Raw genomic sequence first — 27172 nt, 5'->3', positions numbered from 1 at the left:
TTATGCACACTCCCTATCTATTTTCCGATACAGCCACAAAAGTAATGCAACTGTGTTGGTTAGTCACGTATTAAGTTTGAAGACCAACTACACAACAGATACAATCAAGCTGAGAATCGTGGATAAATCTAACCCATATGTTAATGGATCTAAGTAACGCAGCATCTGCGGAGGAGAATAACACCGTATATTTCTTTGATCCAATAATTGGAACACGCTGCTTAAATCCAAATCTTATAATCTTAGGAAGTGCAGGCATATACATTTTTTTTGCAGAACAACGGAAGCACGCGCTCCCGATTGAGTTGTGGTTTAACAGATATTGACGTATATTCTGTCATTTTGATTTATACCAGCTGATTTAATTGAGATTTCTGCAACCAGATTTAGATGCTGTTTAAATCGGTTTATCAAGATTAACTAATTTCGGTTTATCAAGATTTCAGATTATCATAACTTATTCACAATGCATACATTTAGTTGCATACCTAAATGCCATACAGAGAATGCTTTTTAAAACAACACCCATTGTGGCATGAAATTCTCAAAATCGTACAAACCGCATTAAAAATATTCTCCCATTCCCCTCAAAAAGACCGAAACTTCAAATCTTTACGAGACACCTGACATGCAAAATTTATGGCTATAAATTCTAACTATGCAATTGTTCCGTTCATTTGCGTCACACTATGAAACAGTAAAAGCAATGTAGAAAATTCCCGTTGATTATTGAAGCGCAATTGTAAATAACTGTAACAGAGTTATGGCTTAGATGTCATTAAGAGCGTGTCATTGATAAAACGGCCTGTATAGCTATAATACTAAGGATATCCGACTGGATCAAACCGTTGTCGATTTTGTACAAGATATTGGAACGAGCATAAAAAATATAACTTCTATTTTCAAAAAATCAAAACAAATCACCAAAAATAAATGGAACCAAGCACTTCACCTGCTTCTACTTCCGTTTCCACGATATCGGTTTTTTTGTGTGTATAATGGTTAAATACATGAATTTAATTTGTGAAATAGTTTACTACGGTTATGGAAATGTTCAGAGGCATAGACAAAAAGAAAAAGTGATTTTATTTTTACATTCCAGATAGAGTGACTGCGCCCAATTGGCAGAGTTGTACACATATAGCAGAGAAAATTTGCGATGGTGAATTAAAACTTTATGTGGAAAAGAAGCAAAACTGCAGGTGTGAGTATATATATATATATATATATATATATATATATATATATATATATATATATATATATATATATATATATATATATGCTTACATACGAATAAGTATGTGGTGCGTGTACATTTGTGTGTGAGTGCGTTTGAGCGTTTGAGTGGGAGAGAGATAAAGAGAGCGAGAGTTTGTGTGTGTATCTATGCGTGCTATAGCATGAGTAGAGATATTCACGTCTTATAATTCATATATATTCAATAGAATTTAGTTTCTGTATAGTTCATTTAGTTTACACGTAGAAATTGTATGTTCGTGTTTTAAATGATGTTCCCAAAGATATTTGGTTTTTCCAGGAACTACAAAAACTTATTGATATGTTTGGAAAATAAAATTGCACCGGATTGTTACAACCTATTTAAAGTGGTTCACTCGTGTCGCGTAAGTTAATTGTAACTATTATTGTAATTGTATTTAATACTACTGTAAATTAAATTTGACCTCCCTCGAAGTAATGCTTCCCTTCGGAAAAATACGTTTCTATCGTATCTAAAAATTGTCTGTGAAATGACATTGGAAGCAAGGAGCTTGGTGTTTAATTGGGGAATATAGCAGTCGCACGCATTAACATGATACTATTATAATTGCATTTTATATAGCAGTAATATCTGACATATAGCTTCTGAATGTATACTGTTGTTACCAAAAATATAAGATTATGATTGATACGGAGAACGATTGCAACCGACAGACATGAATGAGAATAAAAGCATCATAAATAGACAGCCAACCTTTCGATATCGTCTGTATAGTTATAAACACGAGGAGAAAAGAAGCCATATGTTCCATAAACATGGTACGTAATCAAATATATATCGTCATAACGAATTCAAAAATATTTCAAATTTCCATTTTGCATTGAATCATTTTGTAGTATATTATACTGCAGAATTTACAAAATGATTCAGTAGCTATTAGAGTGTGTCGAAGATTTATGTGGTGTGTAACGTAATTACAACAACAATGCTATAGGATAACTTTTTATAATTTTCATTTTATTGGGAGGACAGAGTCTAAATCAAAAAAATGTATTTTATTAGTTTTACTAAATATAATTCAACGATAGTATTTCGCTGAAATTTAGTTTCTATAAACTGACGATCGGAAAGTAATTTAATAATTCATTTTAGCAATACTCAGATTATTCCTGTGCTTCGAAATAATGGTCAGCAAATCGGTAAAATAATGCCAACAATCTGTGATACTTTTATTCCATCGCATTTAATCAACTACTATTATTAAAACACACAGGTAACGACAAAGATTAGTTCTTCGCTTCAGTTATTACTGATCACTCAAATATATAATGATGATATTTTATATAACGATCGTTGTAAGATGGAAAACATATCATCGTAATTAAGATATATCTGTGCAGATAAATTGAATTCCCTGTTGTGACACTCTCACATTCATGACACTTTTTGCTTTCAGTATAATGGAAGTCCAGACAAGGTACGTGATTTCATGTTAAGACATTCATAAGTAATTATTGTATTTTCTCTGATTCTATTTCCAATCTACTCCAGTATTCGCATGTAAAACAATTTATTACAATCTTAATTACAATAGTGTTTTTCAATACTCACTCACTCGAATGCAGATCTCTCACATATTCATCAGTAATGACATCGCGGTGTAACAGCTTTGTCAATAATTGGAGGACAGCAATCCCTCGACTATCGCAGGGTTATGTTCCAAAACATGAAGATAGTTAAAAACAGTACAGTACTGTATATTAATTTTTTTCTTTTGTAATCTGCACATATTTATTTTATTATAAATGCAAAACAACACCATGGAGGAATCGACGTTATCTTAAAAGAATAAACTCTGATTGGTGAACCACGATATTATGAGGGATTACTGTAGTAATATAATTTATTTTAATATATCCATTTGTAATTGATAGACTATTATGATAGTTCTGCCAAAATAATTTGAATATGAGAAATTGAATATCACTACGATAAAAATACATTAATAATGCTAACACATTTATCGATATAGAAAGGAGATGAACTACCTATTAAAATATTTTTACCCTGCATAGAGAGATCTGGTACTGTATAAGGTAGAAAAAAAAAGGTCTCCTGAATGTGATTTCATTCATCGTAAATTTGTTAACCTTCATATATATTCAGTAGCCAAAAGTCCTAAGCAATATAGTCCCTATCATTTCATGAGAAGAGTAGCACAGACTCAACTTTTACCTACGCAATAATTCTCTTTCTGTTTTCATTTAAATCTAAATCAGTGCAGACTGGTCATTGACACCATCGGCATCTTTCTGGTGGTCCATTTTAGTAGTTTATGTTCGTCGCTCATTCCTTCAACAAACCTAAAATATCCGCGGCGAAATACTGTGCAACACAAAAAATGTTGATAAATAGAAATATATACACATCGACATACTTCTGTAATTCACATGACACTACTTTCAATGTTTATGTTTAACATTTTTTCCTATTCATTTTACAGGTGACCTTTTACATACCGGTTGTTCTTTCTGCATGTGTGGTTTCATTAATGAATATAGATACATGGTTGCAATGATAATGTGCATGCGTTATTAACTTAGTATTTTTGATGGTTCGGTCTTGAACGTTTGAAATATATCAATACCTGGAATTATTAAGCATCTGAAACTTAAACGTATATATTTGTTTTGCAAGTTTCCCATAATTTTAACTTTCAATACCAAATGGTGACTAATAATTGAAAATAAAGATTTTAATATCAATCAGAATATTTATGTTTCCTTATATTACTTTGAAATGCGCTTACATGAATATATTTACTTAATATTTTAGCTTTACTATTCATTATTTTATAGATTGGCACATATTGTCTCAATTACAAATTCATCTTTCACATATGACAATCTATGAACAGATTTTAGAAGTACTTATCAGATGTCCTATCAACTACAATATAGTTTACAAACAGTACTATCGTAGTAGAAATAGTAATCGTTTCCGAGTTACATTAAAAATAATACGTCATATTTCAGTTTCATATTTAACATGTCTCTTCATCACCATTCCTTCAATGGGGATAACAGACCACACGAACCAATCATCTATAGAAAACAATTCTAATCGCTCTACTGGAAAGAAAAAAAATGTAATCGGTTGCTCTCCCAACAGAAACCGCAGAGATTATTCTCTCCTTTATGCCTTTAACGGCCATGTAATCGTTGCAGTGCTTATCACACGAATTTCATGATAGATTATATGAAATATGAAATATATCTTTTTTGCAATTCACATAGATCAATTTATACATATATTTAAAATGTCGGATGTACCATATAAGATATAAGATATCAACAACAGTGACATTAAAAAGACAAATAAATTAAGATAACACATAGTGTGAAGTTAGGCAAAACATGTGTTACATTATTTAGAAGTGTGCAAGAAAGATATTTGTGTAGGCGACATCTGTAATATAGGTTGTGGAATATGAGAAAAGATGACGGAAAATTCAACATTTTGTTTTTGCTTCCAACATTTAGTAAGAGGATAGATCTATAATTAGATAATATTATCAATCATATTATCTCAAATTTAGTTTATATATGCATAAACCTGGTATCTGTGTTCATTTACACGTATTTTATTTGATTCTCCATTCGACCATAAATACACGCACACATACACACACACAAATATATTTATATGAAGTGAGAAGCAGACTGACAGAGTGAGATAGCTACGTAGGTATATATATATATATATATATATATATATATATATATATATATACGCATAAATGCGTGTGCATGTGCGTATGTGTGTGCATATATACATTATATATATATATATATATATATATATATATATATATATATATGTATGATTGTATGTATGTTTGTATATAGCAATGAGAAATCTATGAGCTGAACGAGGTATAAACATGGTAGTCTATGCACTGAGATACATACATACATACATACATATATATATATATATATATATATATATATATATATATATATATATATATATATATATATATATATATATATATATATATATATATATATATATATATATATATATATATATATATATATATATGAATATATAAGGGACATGCTCAACTGGTTAAGGTAAAACAACTGGCAGCCAAATCTGTAGTATTAAGCAGAATATTCGCCGTAGTGCATCTTTTATAGCAAGACAAAACAATGTACATGATAACACTTCCAATCAGTTAAGATGAGATGCCATGAGAGCCATTGCATTGTACTACACCAGGGTTATTTTTTATTATTACTATTCTTCTTCTTCTTCTTCTTCTTCTTCTTCTTCTTCTTCTTCTTCTTCTTCTTCTTCTTCTTATTATTATTATTATTATTATTATTATTTTATGTTTGACTTTTGTTTTGCATTTGTACAAGTTGGATCCAAGTCTCACCCAGAGACCTCAAGAGACAACAAGTTAGAAGTTCATGTAGGTGTTATGCCTAGGGTACCATATATTTGGATTTGTACAGTTTTGTTCAAGTGAATGTTTAAGAAACCATAAGAAAATTATGTTTGCTTTAAAATTTGAGATCACATAGACAGTATTTTACGTAGGATATGGGCAGTTCCCATGAGCACTATCTTTTGGACTTCAGCCATTTTGGGGTTTCCTGGTATCTGAGCTAGGTAGTAATCAGCCCGTTTCGCTGTCATTCCCAGGGCACCTATGACAATAGGTATTGTTTTCGTCTTCAGATTCCACATTTTGCTAATTTCTATTTCAAGATCTTTATATTTGCTCAGTTTTTGGTAGGTCTTGACAGATACGTTTATATCAATTGGGACAGTCATATCAATGAGGAGGCATGATTTTTGTCTGAAGTCTTTCAGTATGATGTCTGGCCTATTTGCGTCTATCTTTCTGTCAGTTTGAATGGTGAAGTTCCAGAGGAGTGCAATGTGATCATTTTCAAGTACTGGGGGTGGTTTGTGTTCCCACCAGTTTTTATCATGGGGCAAGTCCAGGTTTTTGCATATTACCCAGTGAATATATTGTGCAGCTCTATCATGCCTGTTGAGATACTCTGTAGGCGCAAGCAGACTGCACATGGAGACAACATGATCGATGGTCTCATTTTGTTGTTGGCATATACGACATAATGGGGAGCTGCCGTTCTTTAATATGTTGGCCTGGTAGTTCTTTGTAGGTAGGCATTGATCTTGGGCTGCTATGATAAACCCCTCTGTTTCTGATTTCAATCCAGAGGCCATTAACCATTGGTGGGTAAGGGCTTTGTCAATATCTGCATTATTCGCTCTCTTTGGGTATTTGCCATTGAGAGGTTTTCCATGCCATTTTTCAGTCATAATAGCTAAGGCAGCAATTTTAGCACGGGTTTTCAAGCGCTTAGCTTTTTCTGTAGGTGTTTCTAGTTCGTCTAATTCTTGAATTTGTTGCAATTGGAATTCACTTAGATATTCCTTTGCCTGTTTTGTTACTGAGTAAGATGCTTTCTTGCTTTCATATTTTAAGACAAGTTTTAGCATCCAGTCCTCAGAGTTTTTCATATAGGTGTCTAGGCCAATTGTGGCTACCTTCATTGATAATGCCAGCTGTAGTAGTCCTCGACCTCCCTCTTTTCTTGGCAGATAAAGACGTTCTATATCTGCCTTAGGGTGGTGCATTCTATGCATTGTCAACAGTTTTCGTATTTTTCTGTCAACATTACATATTTCAGTAATTGACCAGTTAACGATGTTGAAACTGTAAGTCACGACTGGTATGGCTAGAGCATTGATCGCTTCGATCCTGTTTCTCGCGTTCAGCTCTGTCTTCAGTATTGCTCTCACCCTGCGATAACATTCTCTTCTGATCCTTTCCCTCATCACTGAGTGCTTGATATTGTCCCCTTCAATTACCCCTAGGTATTTGTAGCTCTCCGCTGGTTCTAACTCTTTTATGACATTTTGCTGGTCAAGGTTCACATTAGATGTGTTTGTCATTTTTCCTTTGATAAAGATAGCTTTTGCACATTTATCAAGGCCAAATTGCATCCTGATGTCATCACTGAATTGTTTAACAATCGCTAGTAGGCCTTTGAGTTGTTGGTCATTTTTTGCAAAGAGCTTTAAATCATCCATGTAAATGAGATGATTTATATTTTTATCAAATATTTTATAACCATACTGTGCATCATTGAGCAATTTTGAGAGCGGTATTAGGGCTAGACAGAAGAGGAGTGGTGATAGTGAGTCACCCTGGAAAATGCCACATGAAATTCTTACATCTCCAGCATTTAGAGATTCATTGTCATTGTTCAACATCAGTGTGGTTCTCCATGATCTCATACTTACAGATAAAAAGTTTCGCAGAGTAGGAGCTATTTTATACATTTCCAGACATTTCCTAATCCAGCTATGTGGTAGGCTATCAAAGGCCTTTTTATAGTCTATCCAGGCTATTGACAAGTTTTTGTGTCGCTTGTGACAATCTTCTAAGATCATCTTATTGATGAGTAGCTGATCTTTACAACCATAAGATCCACGTTTACATCCCTTTTGCTCATTAGGGAATATGCTACTTTCTATTAAAAAACTATAGGTGTACTCGGTTAGGACAGATGTTAGCGTCTTATACATTGTTGTTAAGCAGGTTATGGGGCGATAATTTTTTGGTTCGTTTGTTTCCTCATTTTTTGGAAGCAGGAATGTTAAACCATTAACTAGCCAAGAGGGCATCAAACTAGGATTTTGCAAAACATCGTTGTAAAGTTTTGTTAGCAGTTCATGGCTTTCTGGGAAGGCATTCAACCAGAAGTTAGGAATTTTATCCTTTCCTGGAGACTTCCATTTGCTTGACCTCCTGAGAGCAGATCTTATATCTTCTACCCTGACCCCCTCCCACTTTTGCTCCTCTAAGGAGTCTAGGTCTGTAGCTATTCTATCAATCCAAGGGGCCTTTTCATTGTGTGTTTTATCTTCTGCCCAGATTTTATTCCAAAATTCTTGCACTTCTTCTTTTGATGGGACAGACTTTATTGTTACTGGTGTTTTCCCTATCTTCCTGTAGAAATTTTTGGGGTTATTGTTGAACATGTTATTATCTCGGAAGAATCTAACACGCTTTTCATACCTTGCTATGCGGGCAGCTTTAGCACATACCTTTTGCTTGATGGTTTCTATGGTGGCATCAATGTCAACTATGGTTTTCATATTATATTTTTTCTTTAGTTTATGGGTCTTTGTAGGTTTGATACTCTTGTCAAATTTAAGGTTTTTCAAACATTCTATGTCAGATCTAAGCAGCTTAATTTGGTGTTGAATGCGTTCTTGCCAAGAAGGCTTTTTGTGGGAGTGTTGTCTTTTTCTAATCTTTTCACCACATAGAATCGTTGAGATTCTTGCGGATGCATAGTACAGGTGGTTGAGATCTGTAATATCAACATCATTAGCTGAAATTATATCCTTAAGTGCAAGGCGGATTTTACCAATTATTTTCAGGTTTTGGTTAGAATTGCGAATTTTGGGGAGAGTGTCGCGTTCATTCATACTAGTTTCTTTAATTTTCAGCCATTCAATCATGATTTGATTTTTTAGATCATGTAGTTCTGTTGCGTCGATTTCTGTATGACTTCCTTCATCTATTTGATTTTCACCTGCCTTAGTGTTTATGGTTGGTTCAGAGAGTATTTTATTTTGCCTATCAGTTACCTTAACTCTTTCAATTATTACTGTATTTTCATCAGCCTTGGGCTGGTTTATAATTATTTCCTCTGTAGTATCTTCTTTAGCTGCAGTTTCATTCTTTTTATCCTTTACTGCTTGCTTAATTTGGTCAATCTCTATTTCAGTTAGTAATTTTTTTTTTATAATGTTTCTTCTGACGTTGGCAAGTTTATTACTGTCTATGTAGGGTCTTACTGCAAGGTGTTTCTGTCTCCAGTTTAAGTAGGTTTGTACAGTATTAGATTTATCTGTAGGGAAATATATGGCACGGTAGAAGGCTCTAAGAACTTCTTTATTATCTTCCCTAGACCATTTTTCATTCTTTATCTTTTGGTTATTTGATGACGAGCATGGATGGCCATCTGTTGGAATATTCCGGTTGTGGGGTACTTCCAGCTCCTGTGTGTCGGGAAGATTTGAACCAGTAGCAGATTTCTCGTCTCGGATCTGGTTCATTATCCGAGTAAGTGGTCCTTTATAATCCGGTCTATGACCATTGCGGTTTATATTTTGTTTTATTAACAGTGAGGCATAACAAGCTTCGACGTTGACGCTAGGGGACGGATCTGTCTGTTTAGGGTAAGTTTTTTGAGACAACACCGTCTCCGAGCTTTCGTGACGTAGCTTCTTAAGGCTAGCAGATCTATTTCGAGTGAGTGGCCCTTTGTGATTCGGTCGATAACCACTCTGGTTTGTGATCTGCCTTGTTATCATTGAGGCATGACGAGCTTTGGCGTTGACATTCGGGGACGGATTTGTCTGTTTAGGGTCAGTTTTTTGAGACAACACCGTCACCGAGTTCTCAGCATGTAAACATTGCTCGTAGCGTAGTTTTTTAAGGCTAGCAGATCGGTATTCATCTGTATTTTTTTTTGTTGATAGATTTATCTCCAGGCATAGTGTATTTTTGTGTGTGTGTGGCGTTTTAAACTTATGAATGGTTCACTGTCTGTATTTGTTCACAAAATGAAAATAAACAAAGAAGAAAGAAAAAAAGTTTTGGTTTTGCTTCGTTTGTGATATGTGTTTTCGTATCCGTAAGTGTGTCCTGTGATTTTTACGTAGTTCTGTAAACATTAAGATGCATGTGTAGTTCTATGGGTATCAAAACGTATATATCATTGTGTACACGTTCAAGTGTATGCGTAATTATTCAATATATGTACTTACTATTTTGTTCCATTTCTTTTTTTTTATATAGTTTGTAAACTTTCCGGTGTTGGTTTTGCGTGTGTGATCGCACGTGTTTCATTGAGACATCGTGCATAGGAGGTCCTGTGCTTTGTATGGCAGTAAAATTTCATTTTTAAAAATAAAAAATATTTTAAAAAAATTATCTTCGTTAAAAGACCGCTTCCTTCAAATCTTCCACCGGTTCTTTTGGCTAATTCCATCGATGTTATTGGATTAGATATGTTTTTGTATAGGGAGCCCGGTGTAGCACATCCATGTTGTTATTCAGCCCGGTGCTATTCCTTATTATTATTATTATTATTATTATTATTATTATTATTATTATTATTATTATTATTATTATTATTATTATTATTATTATTATTATTATTTTATGTTTGACTTTTGCTTAGCATTTGTACAAGTTGGATCCATATCTCACCCAGAGACCTCAAGAGACAACAAGTTAGAAGTTCATGTAGGTGTTATGCCTAGGGCACCATATATTTGGATTTGTACAGTGTTGTTCTAGTGAATGTTTAAGAAACCATAAGAAACTTGTGTGTTTGTTTTAAAATTTGAGATCATATAGACAGTATTTTATGTAGGATATGGGCAGTTCCCATGAGCACTATCTTTTGAACTTCAGCCATTTTGGGGTTTGCTGGTATCTGAGCTAAGTAGTAATCAGCCCGTTTCGCTGTCATTCCCAGGGCACCTATGGCAATAGGTATTGATTTCGTCTTCAGATTCCACATTCTGCTAATTTCTATTTCAAGATCTTTATATTTGCTCAGTTTTTGGTAGGTCTTGACCGATACGTTTATATCGATTGGGATAGTCATATCAATGAGGAGGCATGATTTTTGTCTGAAGTCTTTCAGTATGATGTCTGGCCTATTTGCATTTATCTTCCTGTCAGTTTGAATGGTGAAGTTTCAGAGGAGTGCGATGTGATCAGTTTCAAGTACTGAGGGTGGTTTGTGTTCCCACCAGTTTTTATTATGGGGCAAGTCCAGGTTTTTGCAAATTACCCAGTGAATGTATTGTGCAGCTCTATCATGCCTGTTGAGATACTCTGTAGGCGCAAGCAAACTGCACATGGAGACAACATGATCGATGGTCTCATTTTGTTGTTGGCATATACGACATAATGGGGAGCTGCCGTTCTTTAACATGTTGGCCTGGTAGTTCTGTGTAGGTAGGCATTGATCTTGGGCGGCTATGATAAACCCCTCTGTTTCTGATATTGATCTTGGGCTGCTATGATAAACCCCTCTGTTTATTTATTTATTTATTATTATTATTATTATTATTATTATTATTATTATTATTATTATTATTATTATTATTATTATTATTATTATTATTATTATTATCATTATTATTATTATTATCATTATTATTATTATTATCATAAATAATGTGTACTAAGTAACGTCGGTTTGGTCGTATCTGTTTATTGAATTACATGAAATTGAATGTATTTTTGAAATTTCGTGTATCTCAACTATAATATACTGTCATATTACTAAATCGTTCCTTTGAATAGGTACATCTACCAAAGTTCTATGCTTTGTGCATTTAGAGAGTATGAAATTGTCGCAGGCCTTGCAAAAATTTATACACGGTGATTGAAATATATCATTCCATACACATAAAACTTGTCAGACATAAAAATATGAATTGTCAAATAATTAAAACAAAAGCAGGGAAAATAACATAAATGAAATTTATACATAGTGTTCTTCTAGGAAATGCAGGTGTTACATCAATGTGTAGTACATAATATAAATTATGTTGTATGTGACGTATTCACATATACATGATCAGACGTGGAATATGAGGGGCGACAAAACCTTGATAGCATTCTTCATATATATTTTGCTTCTTATATTTGGTAAGTAGATATTTTGATAATTACATTACCTAATTGGTTATCTATTAATTTATCTAGAAATCTATTCTGATATACATATGTTAATAGTTTATCTGCCCATTCCTCACATCTTCATTATGCGCAAAAATACACACACACACATACACACGCACACGCACACACGCACACACACACACACACACAGATATATATAAACGTAGGATAGTGGTACAACAATGTACTAATATTTACTGGAAATAGCAGTAAATCATCTTCATATTATTTCGTCAGAGTTGTATTTAACAATGTAATATTTCCCTATTGTGAAGCATTTAAGAATAAAGTAGGAATTTTTCACGTTTTAGGTGTTGTAACCGGTGGCTGGGACACAGCATGCGAAGGCGTAGCAGAAACCGTGTGCCCCAAAGAGTTTGATGCCTATAAAAGAAAGAGTGGCAACTGCAAGTATGTTCCATATAAATACTAGTATTAATATAACAACTAAATTTATCAACTTCTAAATAAAATCTTGTTTCTATAATTTATTACAAAGAATCGAATGGTATTTATCGGCATAATTTTCTTGCTTTTCAATGCACCTCTTCTAACGGGCCACAAATAGCTTGATCCATCGGTGAAGACTGTTTTTGCTTATTTGCGCAGCTTCCGATGCTTCTTCGAATGTTGCCAATCGTCGATCTCGTCAATGAGTTTCCAGTAGACGCAATAGATGTAGAGATGAGATCTGGACTGTCGAGAAGGGAAAGACTGTAACACAAGACATAAAATTGAGGTCAGACTTCCATTACGCAACCACAGCTGTACCACAATATATCATGCGAAAGCTGAAGCAATGCAGCTAACTTAAGAAAGGTATGGCTCAACTGAAAGCCTTTACATAATCTAATTTATAGATATACATATATATACGTAAAATATATAGATGGTAGTGATTTTTTTTGTTTTTTTTGGGGGGGTGGAAATTTCACTACTAGTGGCCTAGCATGTATAAAAAGTCAATAGACAACATATTCTCAATATAAAATAGTGTTTTCCACAAATCGAAGCATTGGTGGAACTCGTAGGAAATTATACGCTTTAACGCCCCATCTACTTTTTTCTTCACCTCTTCATCAACTGTGAATTCCTTAGCATCACCTTTCGTCACCAGTGATGACCTTCGAAATATGGTCACGGAAGCAAGCTTTTCTTTCCTTTAGCCATCTCAAAATCGCCGAACAGGGGCGAGACTGTAAAACAAAGACGCACCACATGGTAGAACGACTCTACTCTACCGGTGGACGCATGAAGTGGCTTCCAGCGACCTTAAATACAACGGACTCTTCCCACAGAAAACACTTCCGGCTCCTTTTTTGTACCCTTCGTACACACATTTATGTATATATCTGTGCCCATATATATATATATATATATATATATATATATATGCACGTATATTCATGTATTTATCTGCGTGTGCATTTTGTGCGCGTATCCGTGTTCTGTATATTTCGGTGGCTAACTTGCAAATGAATTTCCTCATTAACTTTCTTTTCCAGCGGTTACAAAAGTTTTCTGGAATGCTTTTATTATTACGTCACACCTTATTGCTATAGAGTGTTTGAAGGCCATCATAGATGCGTCGTAAGTTATCTTGTCATTACAAAATTGATAGAATTTCTCGAAGTATTTTGCCGTTCAGACTTAGAATTCGCCTTGAAATATCTTTGAATTTTGACCAATGATCACTTTTAACTTTTATCCTCGTGATATATTTTAAATTTGTTTGCGAGGTATGCGTAGGAAAAATAAACAGTCTGTACTATTTAATTAATCCTGACAGCACTGACATCCTTTTGCATCGCTATTAACTTTTCAATACAGAAACAATATACCATACATACAAGTTTTAGATAATACTGCTGACGTTGATAGCAGAAAACACTTCAGAATGTTTTCTATCATCATGAGTCGAATCGATACATCTAGATGTGAATGAAAATTCGTGAACAGACAATAACTGCTGTGAAGTATATATGTGAGCTTTATTTAACACGGAAACAAGATAATTTACTACACTTAATTTTTAAGTCGAACAAAAGGCTTCAATTAAAGCTCCAGGCGTCACTACAAAACGCTTCGTTATTTGTGGTTGTGACTGGTGTAGTGTATATTTCGAAACGCCGCCAGAAGGCTTCCATTTTTATAAAGCTCATGTATCACTAGGAAATTCAATGAAGTTCGTTAATTCATTAAATACATTTTATGAACTCCCTCCTAACTAATTGTCTGTAAAGAGAAAGAGACTATTCAAAATTAAACGAAAAATTAAATTTTAGCAAACATAACTCTCTAGTATTAGTGCCATTCCTGAGAATCGATTTTCCAGGTATAGTTTTCAAAAAAGCAGCGCCGCATATGTTTTCATGCATTCCTATTGAATCTACAATATTGCTGGAGCTAGAATTACAGGTAGTATAAGACCTAATATAGTTGCATTTTTCTCTTAAGAGATCTAGCATCATAAACTTTATATCCACCTCCTTAGAATATACATAAATACATATAAATACATACATAAATATATATATATATATATGTGTATGTGGGGGGGGGGTAGATAGATTAAGTTCAGGTTTGTAAAATTCTTTATTTTTCAAGATATATGTTATTTCTTTTTAGAACCTAGGCAAGCCTTCCAGCGTTAAGGTAAGTGATTTCATTCTAACAATTCCTCCAGCAACCTCTTTATAGTGTAATATCTATGACCGAATTCCATTTCACTTCAGTACTTTCTTCAGGAATATTATTATAAATATAAATACAGAATGCTTTTGACATTATTAAAATAACATCATAGCAACACGGATTCAAACATTTAAAAAAATTTATTATTACATAGCGGTCCAATAACATGGGATCTTTACGAGTTAAAGACTACGGGAATATTACAATATCAATACACTTATTACTAATTACATAATTATTTTGATATTATTATATAAATAACTAAGATACCTCTAAAATAAGGAATTCGAAATCTCATTAATATGCAGACGTTAAATTCATAGTACGTTTCGCAACATTTTGTCAAGGGGAAATTAATAATGAAGGTGATACACCTTCCGATAAGACTTGAAGAGTTACGTTAAGGTGAAGGAAGTTATTGTAATATTTGTATTGGACCTTTGCGTTCTGAGTGCAAATCCCGCCGAGGTCGATTTTGCCTTTCATCATTTCGTGGTTGATAAATTAAGTATCAATTGCGTACAGAGGTCGATCAAATCGGCAGGCCCGCTCCCCCCACAAAAAAATATCGGGCCTTGTGCCTAAAGTAGAAAAGAATATTTGTATTTGTCCTGTATATTGAACAGCTATAACATAACACCGATTGCCTCGCCTCATAACCAACACACCTCGCCTGAGAGAAACAGCAAGAAATAAGTTAGTCATCTCCTACTGAAAGTTTGAACCCGGTGTCTCTTCTGAAAAGTGCACCGCATTGAAGTCACTAGTCTGTGACACCCTGGTACAGCCTTAATTTTTCTAGCTTTTAAACCGAATCAACATCAGCAAGTACGTCACAGATCTTTTAAATCTCACATTTGGTAATGAAAGGAGGAATATAATCAAAAAGTTTCTTGTATAATTCACGTCAAACTAATTTGAATATACGTGGATTCAAGATTTATTCATGTATATATATATATATCCTTTTTTTCAATTCTCATTCCAGATCTCCTTACAAGCAGTATTCCTTCATTCACTCGTGGTTCAATTATTAATGCAAAAGTAAATGCAGTGCTGAAACAATGATATGCATGCGTTATTCTGTAATTCACAATTGTAGAACAAGCTTAAATATTTAAAACGTGTTGTAATGGGAAAATATTAACAAATGAGTATTATTCTTTCATATAAGTTTCACACGTTCTGAAATTTTGAATAATCGATATCTACACGTGACACTTTTCAAAATAATCGAATCGTTAAAACACAAGCAAGAAAATGTTCATATATTGTTAGTGATAATATTATTGGTAGATAAACGCGTTTTTATGCCAATTGTAATACTTTTAATGTGGCCGCGACTGTATGTGTGTGCGCGAATGTGTATATATATATATATGTGTGTATGTGTGTGTGTGTTGAAGGACTGTGTATATATATATATATATATATGAACGTGTATGTATATAAAAATACAAATATATGTATAATTGTGTGAATGTAGTAGTTTTGAAGATATAAACTTATTCAATTGGTGGCATTTATTAAAGTTGCTAACAGAAGAAACTTCACTTCTGCGTATTTGTAAAATTGTAAGTTTTCACCGTTTGTATCTTTTCAGCCGTTTGCGTAATTCGTTACACATCTCAAATTTATACCGAGAAAGACATAATTTAATAAAATGTATTGTCTACCTGTTTTTCTAACAAAATTCCACTCTTGTCAATGTTGATGTGTATGCGTCGTTAGAAACATAAACTGGAAAAGAAACATACACATAAAGGATGAAATGAGAGAGAAAGTGTACCAAAGATTTTACATGGCATGACAATAAAGAAACCCTGAAATAAGATATTTCGTGGAATCGGCTCGAAGTATAGGATAAATAATGAAAGAAACTCGATATGCTTTAAAAGAATACCTTCATTGGTACTATACAACTGGAGAACTGCACAGCCGCTCGTTAGAAAATACTGAAATGTATATATATATATATATATATATATATATATATATATATATATATATATATACCGGCAGCGGTACTCGGTATTAATACTTATCGCCAAGCTAATATGGCAGTCCAGAGAAATGGGACGAATGCTGCCGTTGATTAGCTCCAAGGGGCCATCGCCTTTAGCTAGTTATGTGACACACGAACCTGGTCCATTAAAACCTTCGAACTGGTGGAGTCAGCCGCTTCCCCTTGCTGGTCTGGCATCTACAGAGTAATTTAAGGGTATTTATCCCCTATCAATGTAGACCAGACGAACACAGCACAGGCGTCGCTACTGACCCTCTGTACACACACACACACACACACACACACACACACACACACACACACACACACACACACACACACACACATATATATATATATATATATATATATATATATATATATATATAAGCATGCAATATACAGACAGAATCAAAATCAAAAAACAAATAAGGCACGTGTGTCAATATGATGTATTTCACTCAAGCTTTCAATTAATATGTGAGATTAGAACAGGAACATCAACATCGCTACTGTTAATGCGGCGGATTATTATTAGACGCTCGTTGATGAGAGACATGATAAATCACAAAGAGCAGTAATGTCAGAAATAAAAGACACGACAAAGTATCACACACACACACACATACGAAATACAAAAGTAAACACAAATTCCAGTGAGAAGATTAAAAACTGTTTCCACATATTACACATGCGAACATTCAAACTGAAACAACCAGATTGCTAAGTTAACCCGAAGATATACACAAGCACGAGCAGGCGTATGTTACCCATGTATTTAAATGGAATGTGTTTCCAGAGGATAGGATGTGTACACGGTCAACAAATGAAGAGAAGAAGTAATGAAGTAGACATAGTCGTTGATAGTTCACACAATGTGAAGAAAGAATATATAATGGTTCATCGATTGAACAATTCACTAGTTGTTAAATGATGCAAGATTAATCATTAATTTTGCTGCTGGATATCCACCATCTATTACAAGTGTATCAATTTCAAATAACTTTTTCTAATGATGGTTTTTACAGCAATTACAAGACCTAAATATTAATGGCACATGATTAATCATTCACACAGATATTCACACGCGAATTCACCCTCCCACACGCTCACATCTAAAAATTTACTTCCGCATTTACAGTTGCAATGTCGAAAGCCCGGACAACAATAACAATGGAAGAAGTTCAATTAAACAGAAAAAAATACACCAATATTAAGTACCACCGCATCATAGACAATACCAATAACATCTGCAATATTTGCCCCTAACAGAGCAAATTCATCAACAAGGCGGAACTACAATCTTTCTCAGACCATATCCCCCACCTTTTACAGACGTTCTTAAAATCATACCCAGAGAACTACCTTCCGTCGTCGGAAACAAGCGTTTGAGGGTCAGTGCATTACGCAAAGAATTCATATAAGAAATTTACAGGTGTGTTAGTGGTTGGTTTATCGCACTTGCAAACCTCCGGCCACTTAGTACAGGTATCAACTACGATTACAGAGTAAGCGCCGTGTACCTGTCCGGCATAGGTTCTCCGACTCTGGCCAAAAATGATGTTCTTACGTGCGGATTTTTGCTGCGAGCGTGCAACATCGGCACGTTTAAACCAAGTGTTCGATATATCGTTCCATAGACGTCCAATATGCATATAAATACGTGCGTGTCTGTGTGTGCGTGTGTGTGTGTGTGTGTGTGTGTGTGTGTGTGTGTGTGTGTGTGTGTGTGTGTGTGTGTGTGTGTGTACTTCAACATACTTCAACACACTTCAACAGCCTAACTGGCTTTGTCACATTCCTCTCAAAGATTCCTTTCAAACAGATATGTAGCAGTTGTGTGTGTATTAAAAACCGAAGAAACCTAAAATTCAGAGTATAGATTCAATAAACATCAATTTATCAGTAATATATCCTAAAAGAATGCCCGATCATGCCATATACGGTTTCGTTGAGAGAGGTATCAATCTTCCTTAGTCATTAATCATTAACGGTAATCCAGAAACAGAACCAATTGCATAAGTCGTGCAGGGCCACGAACCTAACCTAAAAAAGATGGATAATATGAAACAATGTGTATTGTGCGTATGACCTCGTGTATGCCTTTGCATTGGAGGTACAAGCTGGGCATTAACGTTTTATTTAATACATATGTTAAAAGACAAAATCTATAGAAGCGTTTCTTCTTATACATATGAATTCTAAATAGCTGACGTGCAAACACGATATTTCATCGTGTAGAATAAATATTTAAAGAGTTCATAATAAATAAACGTCCAAGATGCAACATCTGATGCGTTATATTTCAAAACAAAGTAAGACACATTTAAGACTGATGTACCAAAACGAATCGGCTGTAAAAAGGAAAAATCAATATGAAAATTACTGCGTTTATTCTGCTTCTCTTAATTGGTAAGTGTCTCAATTATTCTCTTGCTAATTGATATGACAATAACTTCAAACATATATTTGTGCTCCACTCATTGAAAATCCAAATTTAACAAGGTATCCAGTTATCATTATTCTTGTTTGTAAACCTATTTCTTTGTGTTACGATGGACCAATATTTCAACAAAAAAGTACACACACACACACACACACATATATATATATATACATATGCACATACATATATATAAATACTTATATATCTATATGTAGATATATATGCATATAAGTACATATCTATATAAACATATATATATATATATATATATATATATATATATATATATATATATATATATATATATATATATATATATATATATATATATATATATATATATATATATATGTGTGTGTGTGTGTGTGTGTGTGTGTGTGTGTGTGTATGTATGTATATACGTAGATGTTTGCATATGAGTGCATGTATGTATGTAAATGAATTATTGTTGCGAATGTAGAGGTATTTTCGATTTCGTTCAACATGTCAGTGGAAAATCGTTGCGGCAAGAGTAAACTATTTAAGCATTACATGGCCTTTTATCACTTGTAATGGTATGCAAGGATATGTTTAGGTTGCATACGCTGGCAGGAGAGATGGCTAAGTCCAGAATTTCTTAATCACAAAAATATATATTGGTAGGTAAGTCAGAATTGCCATCTTCAGCAATATATATATATATATATATATATATATATATATATATATATATATATATATATATACATATATAAATATATATATATATATATATATATATATATATATATATATATATATATATATATATATATATACATATATAAATATATATATATATATATATATATATATATATATATATATATATATATATATATATATATATATATATATATATATATATATATTTATATATATATATATATATATATACATATATATATATAATTGCATGTGTGTAACATGTGTATTTATGCATATATATAAATACATACATACATAAGGTACGCACAGCGTTAGCCGTTATACTAACCGACTAAGGGATAAAATATCTGTACTTACTATCAGTATCATTTATCGGTGAGTGGCAATGGAAACGGCCGTAAGAATATTTGTCATAGAAATGTTATGTCATGTTTTGTATTAAAAAATAAAGTCCACTTTTGCTTTTATCTCTCAAAAGCTTTCTCCATTTCCTGATTATTTAACTTACATACATAAATACATACATATATACATATTTTTTATTTATTTATGGGTTTCAGCCAAGTGGCTGTGGTCATGCTGGAGCACCACCGTGATTTTCTGTCTTTATACTTTGCTCTCTTCACGTTCCGTGCATGGCTCTTCTCCTCCACCTGATATAGTTCAATCAAGAGTTTTGATGGCACATCTGGTGTATAAGAGAATTTGACATCGCTGCCCTAAACTGTGTCTCATTTCGAGCCATTGGTTCGTCTGGTATCGTGGAGAGTAAAGCGTCGAGTTTTGTCTTGAAGACCTCCATATCTGTGTCTAGCAGGTCTCTCAAATGTTTTGGCAGGGCATTGAAGAGCTGAGGTCCTCTGAAACCGAAGCTGCTGCAGTATCTCGTTCTTATGTGAGATGCAGCGGACGGCACCTTTGGCACCATGCAGTAGCGACCCGTGCGGGCATTCCTGTAGTACTTGATGCCAAAGTTTGGCACCAGTCCTTCCAGTATTTTCCATAATTATATTATTACATGTATACATATATATATATATATATATATATATATATATATATATGTGTGTGTGTGTGTGTGTGTGTGTGTATGTATGTATATATGTATGTTTGTATATATATATGTATATATATATATATATATATATATATATATATATATATATATATATATAGATAGATAGATAGATAGATAGATAGATAGATAGATAGATAGATAGATAGATAGATAGATAGATAGATAGATATAGATATAGATATAGATATACACGCAAAAAAATATATTATTAATAGATAATAACATTAGTGGCAATTCAAAGCGTGAACCGTGCGGGCAGGCTTGAAAATGGTGATGGCACTCGAAAAGAACTAGATCTGCTATAAAGAAAATCGCACTAACATTTATTTGTGATCATGTGAAGGCCCAAGACACATATGAAGACGCAATAAGGGAATAATTCATAAATATACAAATATACATAATGATGTCGGTGAAAATTCAATGCGTGAACCGATGGCTGTCTCTTTGTCTCTCTGTCCATCTATCGTATATATACATATACATATATATATATATATATATATATATATATATATATATATATATATATATATATATATATATATATATATATATGGGGGGGGGCGTTTTGTGCGTACGTATGTGTGTGTTTGTATACGTTTCTTTGTGTATGCATATATCCTTATATAAATTCGCGCATTTCTCCGTATGAATCTATACACATGTAGGTAAATGTATAGCTAACGCACTCACACATGTCTCTGCATACATACAGATTTATACTCTTGTCCAGTTGATGGTCTGCTATGCTGCTCTTCACATTTTCATGAAACTTCTGCAGCATCCTGTGCGAGACTAGAAGTCGTTTAGTCTTCGTCAACTCCGTTAAGTTGATTACTGGAATTTCGGTGACATTGGCTATACTTCGCAATGAAGTCTGAAGTGGTATCACGCTGCTTTCTCCAGGCACGTGAGATTTGGACTTCGAATATAGAGAGCTGGTATATACTTCGTAAGGTATTTCTGTCTTTCAGTATTTATGTAGAGCGAAGTACAGTGAAACAATTTACTAAAGTACACTGTTTGTATATATATGTATACACACATACACACACACATACACATAAATATGTAAAGTAAGACGGCATCTGCTCTACTTTCCGCTATCGATTCAATTTAAACAGATCAAATAAAATGAAAATATCTATGTCAATGCTTTGATTTATAAACGTACTTTTCAAGACGTAGGTGAATCAGCTACAAACATAAAAGAAATATGTGAAAATATAGCGAGAATGGGTTGTCCGGAGACTTATGAATATCGTAAATACATAGACCCCGACTGCCGGTATGTACGTAAATTATCTCCTTGCATTAATATACTATATCAAATTTTGAAAATGTAAGGACGTTACCACCGGTGTCACTGCCGTGTCACCGTCCTTCTTAAAATTGTGCTTTGTTTTATTTTGAAATTCGAAACGGTATCAAAATATACGTGTATATATATACGGTAGTTCGCCAAATTCAAGAACGAAAATAAAGTTTAAAACAATTCGATTTCTACTTCTGTTTTTCCGAATGTAATTTTTACTGTAAATACTTTAAATTAATTTCATTATTCGCAATACGTTTTTTTACGAAGTGATTAATAACTAAATAATTTATAATAGTGAAACTGTTTATTTGAAAATAATATATAAACAAAACTAGAAGTAGAAAATTAGAGAACGTATGATGCGGATTTCAAAATAAAGTAACTGACAACAATCTAAACTGTGTATACTTAGTTAACAGATCTGTGCAAAGATTAATAGGGTGCAGTTGTGAACTGACAATAATGCAAAGCCACGTAAAATTGCTGAAAGTATCAGGAACCGAGAAGTCACATTGAAAAAAGAATGGATGGCTCTTTCTGGTTTCATTAGAGACATTAACTGTTCACATAGTTTTGTTTCAAGAACTCTCAAGCATTATGAAGAAACAAGCTTGTTTGTGTTATTAGGAATATGTAGGGGTACACCACAGAAAACGAGCGCGTGGTGAGACCGTGTAATTCAGAGGCTTTCGCTTAAAGATCGATTCAGGATTGTTGTAGGAAATTCTTGCCAATGAGCAAATACTTTGGACGGACGACAACTGGTGATTTGTATTCTTTAGTGAGGCAGCCAATATTTATGCTGAATAATGAACAATATCACAGTGTTAAATTAGCAATGGGAGTGTTTGAAGCTGATAATAATTATGTAATGCGTTGGCCAGTACAGGACCCGGTATATCTAAAACTTTAGAGCAGAATTTATAGCTGACAACTCCACACATTTTTTCTCTGCTTTTCTTTTCTCTCCTTGTTTCTTTCTGTGTTCCTTTCTGTGAAAGAGCGTAGGCTCGAAATGTTAAATACATTTTCAATTCCCGAGCGTTACACTAATACATCTGTTTGGTTTCTACACCACCTGTCTTCGTATATATATATTTTTTGTGAACTCTCCTTATATATATATATATATATATATATATATATATATATATATATATATATATATATATATATATATATATATATATATATATATATATATATATATATATATATATATATATATATATATATATATATATATATATCGTCACGGTTTTCGAATTATATGCGGGCAATTGTCGAGCTCTGAAAGCTCTGACGATTTTCCTTATAATGTATTCAAAATGATGCAAAAGTATATTTTCATAAATGCTTCGTGAGTTCAATCTCATTTGAGAAATCAATTAATTGTTGGTTGCTATGTTGATTAATTAATTATTTAATTTGTATCCCTTATATCTCTCTGTTTTCTAACTCAATGAGTTATTCTGTATGACATATTCATTATTATATTTTCTCATCAAAATTTAATATATTGAACTAATCTATCTTGGATAAATATTATTTGCACATGCACACACAGATATATATATATATATATATATATATATATATATATATATATATATATATATATATATATATATATATATATATATATATATATATATATATATATATATATATATATATATATACAAACAAACGCACACGTAATTACATAGCCTATAATTTATTTTCTAAATTTCCACAAAAACATCCATCTGCAGTGCTCACAAAGTTTTTAACGAGTGTTTTCATCCAGACATGTTTCCTGAATGTCGAAATTACTTTAGCGAAGTCAGGAAATGTTTTGTAAGTTACTTCTTATTTCTATGTTGCATGTATTTGATATCTGAACAACTGTATTTAAAACATTAGAGCAGAATTGTTTCTTTATATTACATCAAATCTTTTCATCAATATCTGAAATAAGATTCCCACGATAAGATTTGTTTATACAACTAAAACATTCACTTTAATAATTAATTGATTAAATGTATATTTATTATATTTTTATAATAAGCTTTGTGTGATTGAAGTAATTACTCATTACTCATTACTGTGTATGCTTGCACATACAACGCTTATACACGTCTCGTATTCACATATGACAATGTTTAATTTTTCAGAAAAACACTTCTAACAATGACAAGGTAGGTGATTCACGAGTATATTTTACTGCAATGGCTAAGATGACCATCCACAATTGTCACACAGAATATATACTTAAGTTTCCTAAAATTCCTTCAATTGAATTTTTGCATTGTGCCCTAGTGAAATATTGTTATATTTCGTCGTTCTTGCATTGCAATGAAATGGTCAATCAAAATAGCCATGATACAAACACATTTATGCAATATGACCGCATCTGTTTCGAATTACAGCCTTTTGGTTGCTAGTAAAAATAGTCAGTAACAGCGTAATACACTATATTCTGTATATTACAATAGAGGTTAAACTATAATAAACATTTGGGTTAAAATAGTAGTATAGTTTTTCCCTCTTTGGGTTAAAACCGCAGAATCGTTATTTCTTTGAGAAAACTCTCATTACAGTTGCGATAAACACCACCTTCAAATCCTGTTACACTCAATATAAATATATGTGTGTATATATAGTCTTGTTGATATAATTTTTATTATATTCTTTTCAGAGTTCCGTGGAAACACTATTCCTTACTGTAATTTCCTTTAATATACTAATGCAAATCTAAAGGAAGATAATGATGTAATACCGATTTACCTCCGTTATTCTGTAATTTGTATTGGTGCTACATTAATATGTATTTGAGATGCGGTGTAAAAATGATGGGGAATTAAACGCTGAAATCTAATGCTATTCTGTTTTATACTTTCTGAAAAATTATAACTCTAAGTATATCAGCAGATAACAATTTTGGAAATAATAGTTTCACATTCAATAGTAGAATGTTTGTATAATTTTTGAGGTAATAATAGCTTAGATATTTTCTCACAAATATTAACACATACTCCATCCTCTACCTGTTGGAAATATATCCTTATGTCTGTAGTCTGAGCATGTATTCAATATAAAGAAACATAGGTGAGATAAATAGCAGGAAGTAGAGGAGAAATTGAATTTGAATAAAATATCTCAGGTGCTTTACGAGAAAAGTATCGATTAAGTTGGATTGAAACGAATGTGCTCCTTACGACGAATAATGTTGTGAACGTATTACCTATGAAAAGATTGCGTGGCTTTAAGTGACGGAGAAAACATACGTAACTCCCAAAATTCACTCAGAATCCAAATATCACACATATCAAATAGAAAACCTATACTATAGTTGTATTCAAATGAAAGATCTCTATGATATGAAACTTGTGATTAAACCTCGTGAAAGATTATTAGCTACAAAAAGCTGATGTGGATTTTAGTGAGTAAAAGAAGCAACCATTTTAATAAATGAAAAATACTTTTGTCATTTAAGAATATTTCGCATTGTATATGAACACATCCAATTTTATTGATCGCTTAACATAAAGATACAGAGCACCTAAACGGAGTGTGAGAGGTACTAGGTTTGGTAATTTGTACTTGATTACACGTCATTCTCGTTCTGTTTCGAATGGGTATGTAGCGAAGCTACATTCACAAATATTCACGATTTACATTAGATGAAAGCTTAGCGGTATTTTGCCTATCTTTCTACTAACGAACTAATCAGATTTGTCAGATTCCTATGGAGGTTTGGTGAAATATATATGGAATAGATGTAAGTGCATGAAAAAATAAATAACCCACAAAGTCTAGATTATGCGATCCAACACATTAATTTCTCTGTAAAGTATTGTATAAAAAAGTCTGATCACGTCATCGATTTCCTTTAAGCATTACAAGTACTCAAGTAACGTTACTAATTGCATAATTGGCGTAAGCTCACAAACCTAAAATAAGAAATTGTAGAAGAATAAAATGAAGAAAGAATATATATTGTGCGAAAGTCATCGTGTCCCTTTTTGCATTGGGCTTGTTTTATTATGAAGTTAATACCATCTGGGCAACATCATTTTATTTAATCTCATAAATATTTTAGCAGTAAAGCCCTATAAAAGGAAAATAAACGTTTCTCCTAATACTTATAAATTCCAAATAATTGACGTGCCAAAACAATATTTTAACATTTAAACACACATTTAGAGCGTTCATAGTAATGAATGTCAATAAATATAAGGGGTGCAACAGATGGTCAATTTTATTTCATATAAAAATAAACCATCTTGGGATTTATGCATCAAAATACACCGGTGATGAAGAGACAAAATCACAAAAAAAGATTTCTGTGTTTATTTTTGTTCTCTTAATTAGTAAAGATCACAATTTTTGTCTTACTGCTTTATATGTCAAAAGCTTTCAATATATTTCTGTTTTCCACTCAGCGTAAATGAAAATTGATAGAAATCCCTATTTATCAAAGTTTCTCTGCGAAAATCTATATAATTCTCTATCAATATATATATATATATATATATACTTCAATATAAATTCAACACACTTCAACAGCCTAACTGGATTTGTCACATTCCTCTCAAAGATTCCTTTCAAACAGATATGGAGTAGTTGTGTGTGTGTTAAAAAAAACAAGAAACCTAAAATCTAGAGTATAGATTCAATGCACATCAATTTATCAGTAATATATTCTAGAAGAATGCCCGATCATGCCATATACAGTTTGGTTGAGAGAGGTATCAATCCTCCTTAGTCATTAATCATTAACGGTAATCCAGAAACAGAACCAATTGCATAAGTCGTGCAGGGCCACGAACCTAACCTAAAAAAGATGGATAATATGAAACGATGTATTGTGCGTATGACCTCGTGTATGTCTTTGCATTGGAGGTAC

At 32.8% G+C, this 27172-nt stretch overlaps 2 protein-coding genes and 1 long non-coding RNA gene across 11 annotated transcripts; 2 read left to right on the top strand and 1 right to left on the bottom strand.

Annotated features, from left to right (window-relative positions):
• Nucleotides 1-11860: 11860 nt before the first annotated feature.
• On the top strand, nucleotides 11861-18494 carry LOC128249931 (uncharacterized). 4 transcript variants are annotated; one of them, XM_089366251.1, is made up of 5 exons: nucleotides 11861-12017; nucleotides 12362-12461; nucleotides 13556-13640; nucleotides 14658-14705; nucleotides 16348-18494. In XM_089366251.1, exons 1-4 carry the CDS (start codon nucleotides 11915-11917, stop codon nucleotides 14676-14678), a joined length of 309 nt encoding a protein of 102 aa, XP_089222377.1. In that variant the 5' UTR covers nucleotides 11861-11914; the 3' UTR covers nucleotides 14679-14705; nucleotides 16348-18494. The 4 variants fall into 4 exon arrangements, with proteins under 4 accessions (XP_089222377.1, XP_089222376.1, XP_052830516.1 ...); XM_089366250.1 differs by lacking the exon at nucleotides 16348-18494 and adding an exon at nucleotides 15733-15812; XM_052974556.2 differs by having other exon boundaries at nucleotides 11862-12017; nucleotides 14679-14705.
• On the bottom strand, nucleotides 12503-16681 carry LOC128249932 (uncharacterized). The gene is made up of 2 exons (XR_008266081.1): nucleotides 16421-16681; nucleotides 12503-12764 (listed from the first exon to the last, which is right to left on the bottom strand). It is a non-coding gene; the product is annotated as an uncharacterized LOC128249932 (long non-coding RNA).
• Nucleotides 18495-19033: 539 nt separating the features above from the next.
• Nucleotides 19034-25141, top strand: LOC149132089 (uncharacterized). Of its 6 annotated transcripts, none has more exons than XM_089366256.1 (6): nucleotides 19088-19161; nucleotides 21679-21920; nucleotides 22146-22251; nucleotides 24036-24120; nucleotides 24438-24461; nucleotides 24962-25141. In XM_089366256.1, exons 3-6 carry the CDS (start codon nucleotides 22199-22201, stop codon nucleotides 25019-25021), a joined length of 222 nt encoding a protein of 73 aa, XP_089222382.1. In that variant the 5' UTR covers nucleotides 19088-19161; nucleotides 21679-21920; nucleotides 22146-22198; the 3' UTR covers nucleotides 25022-25141. The 6 variants fall into 6 exon arrangements, with proteins under 6 accessions (XP_089222378.1, XP_089222382.1, XP_089222379.1 ...); XM_089366254.1 differs by lacking the exon at nucleotides 19088-19161 and adding an exon at nucleotides 19162-19254; XM_089366257.1 differs by lacking the exon at nucleotides 19088-19161 and adding an exon at nucleotides 19165-19254 and having other exon boundaries at nucleotides 21745-21920.
• Nucleotides 25142-27172: the final 2031 nt, after the last annotated feature.

This window comes from Octopus bimaculoides, chromosome 18, assembly GCF_046866305.1.
Source record: "Octopus bimaculoides isolate indiv1 chromosome 18, ASM4686630v1, whole genome shotgun sequence".
NCBI classification, from domain to species: Eukaryota; Metazoa; Mollusca; class Cephalopoda; order Octopoda; family Octopodidae; genus Octopus; species Octopus bimaculoides.
The sequence above is the reverse complement of the archived record's forward strand: the minus strand, read 5'-3'. Positions and strand labels throughout refer to the sequence as shown.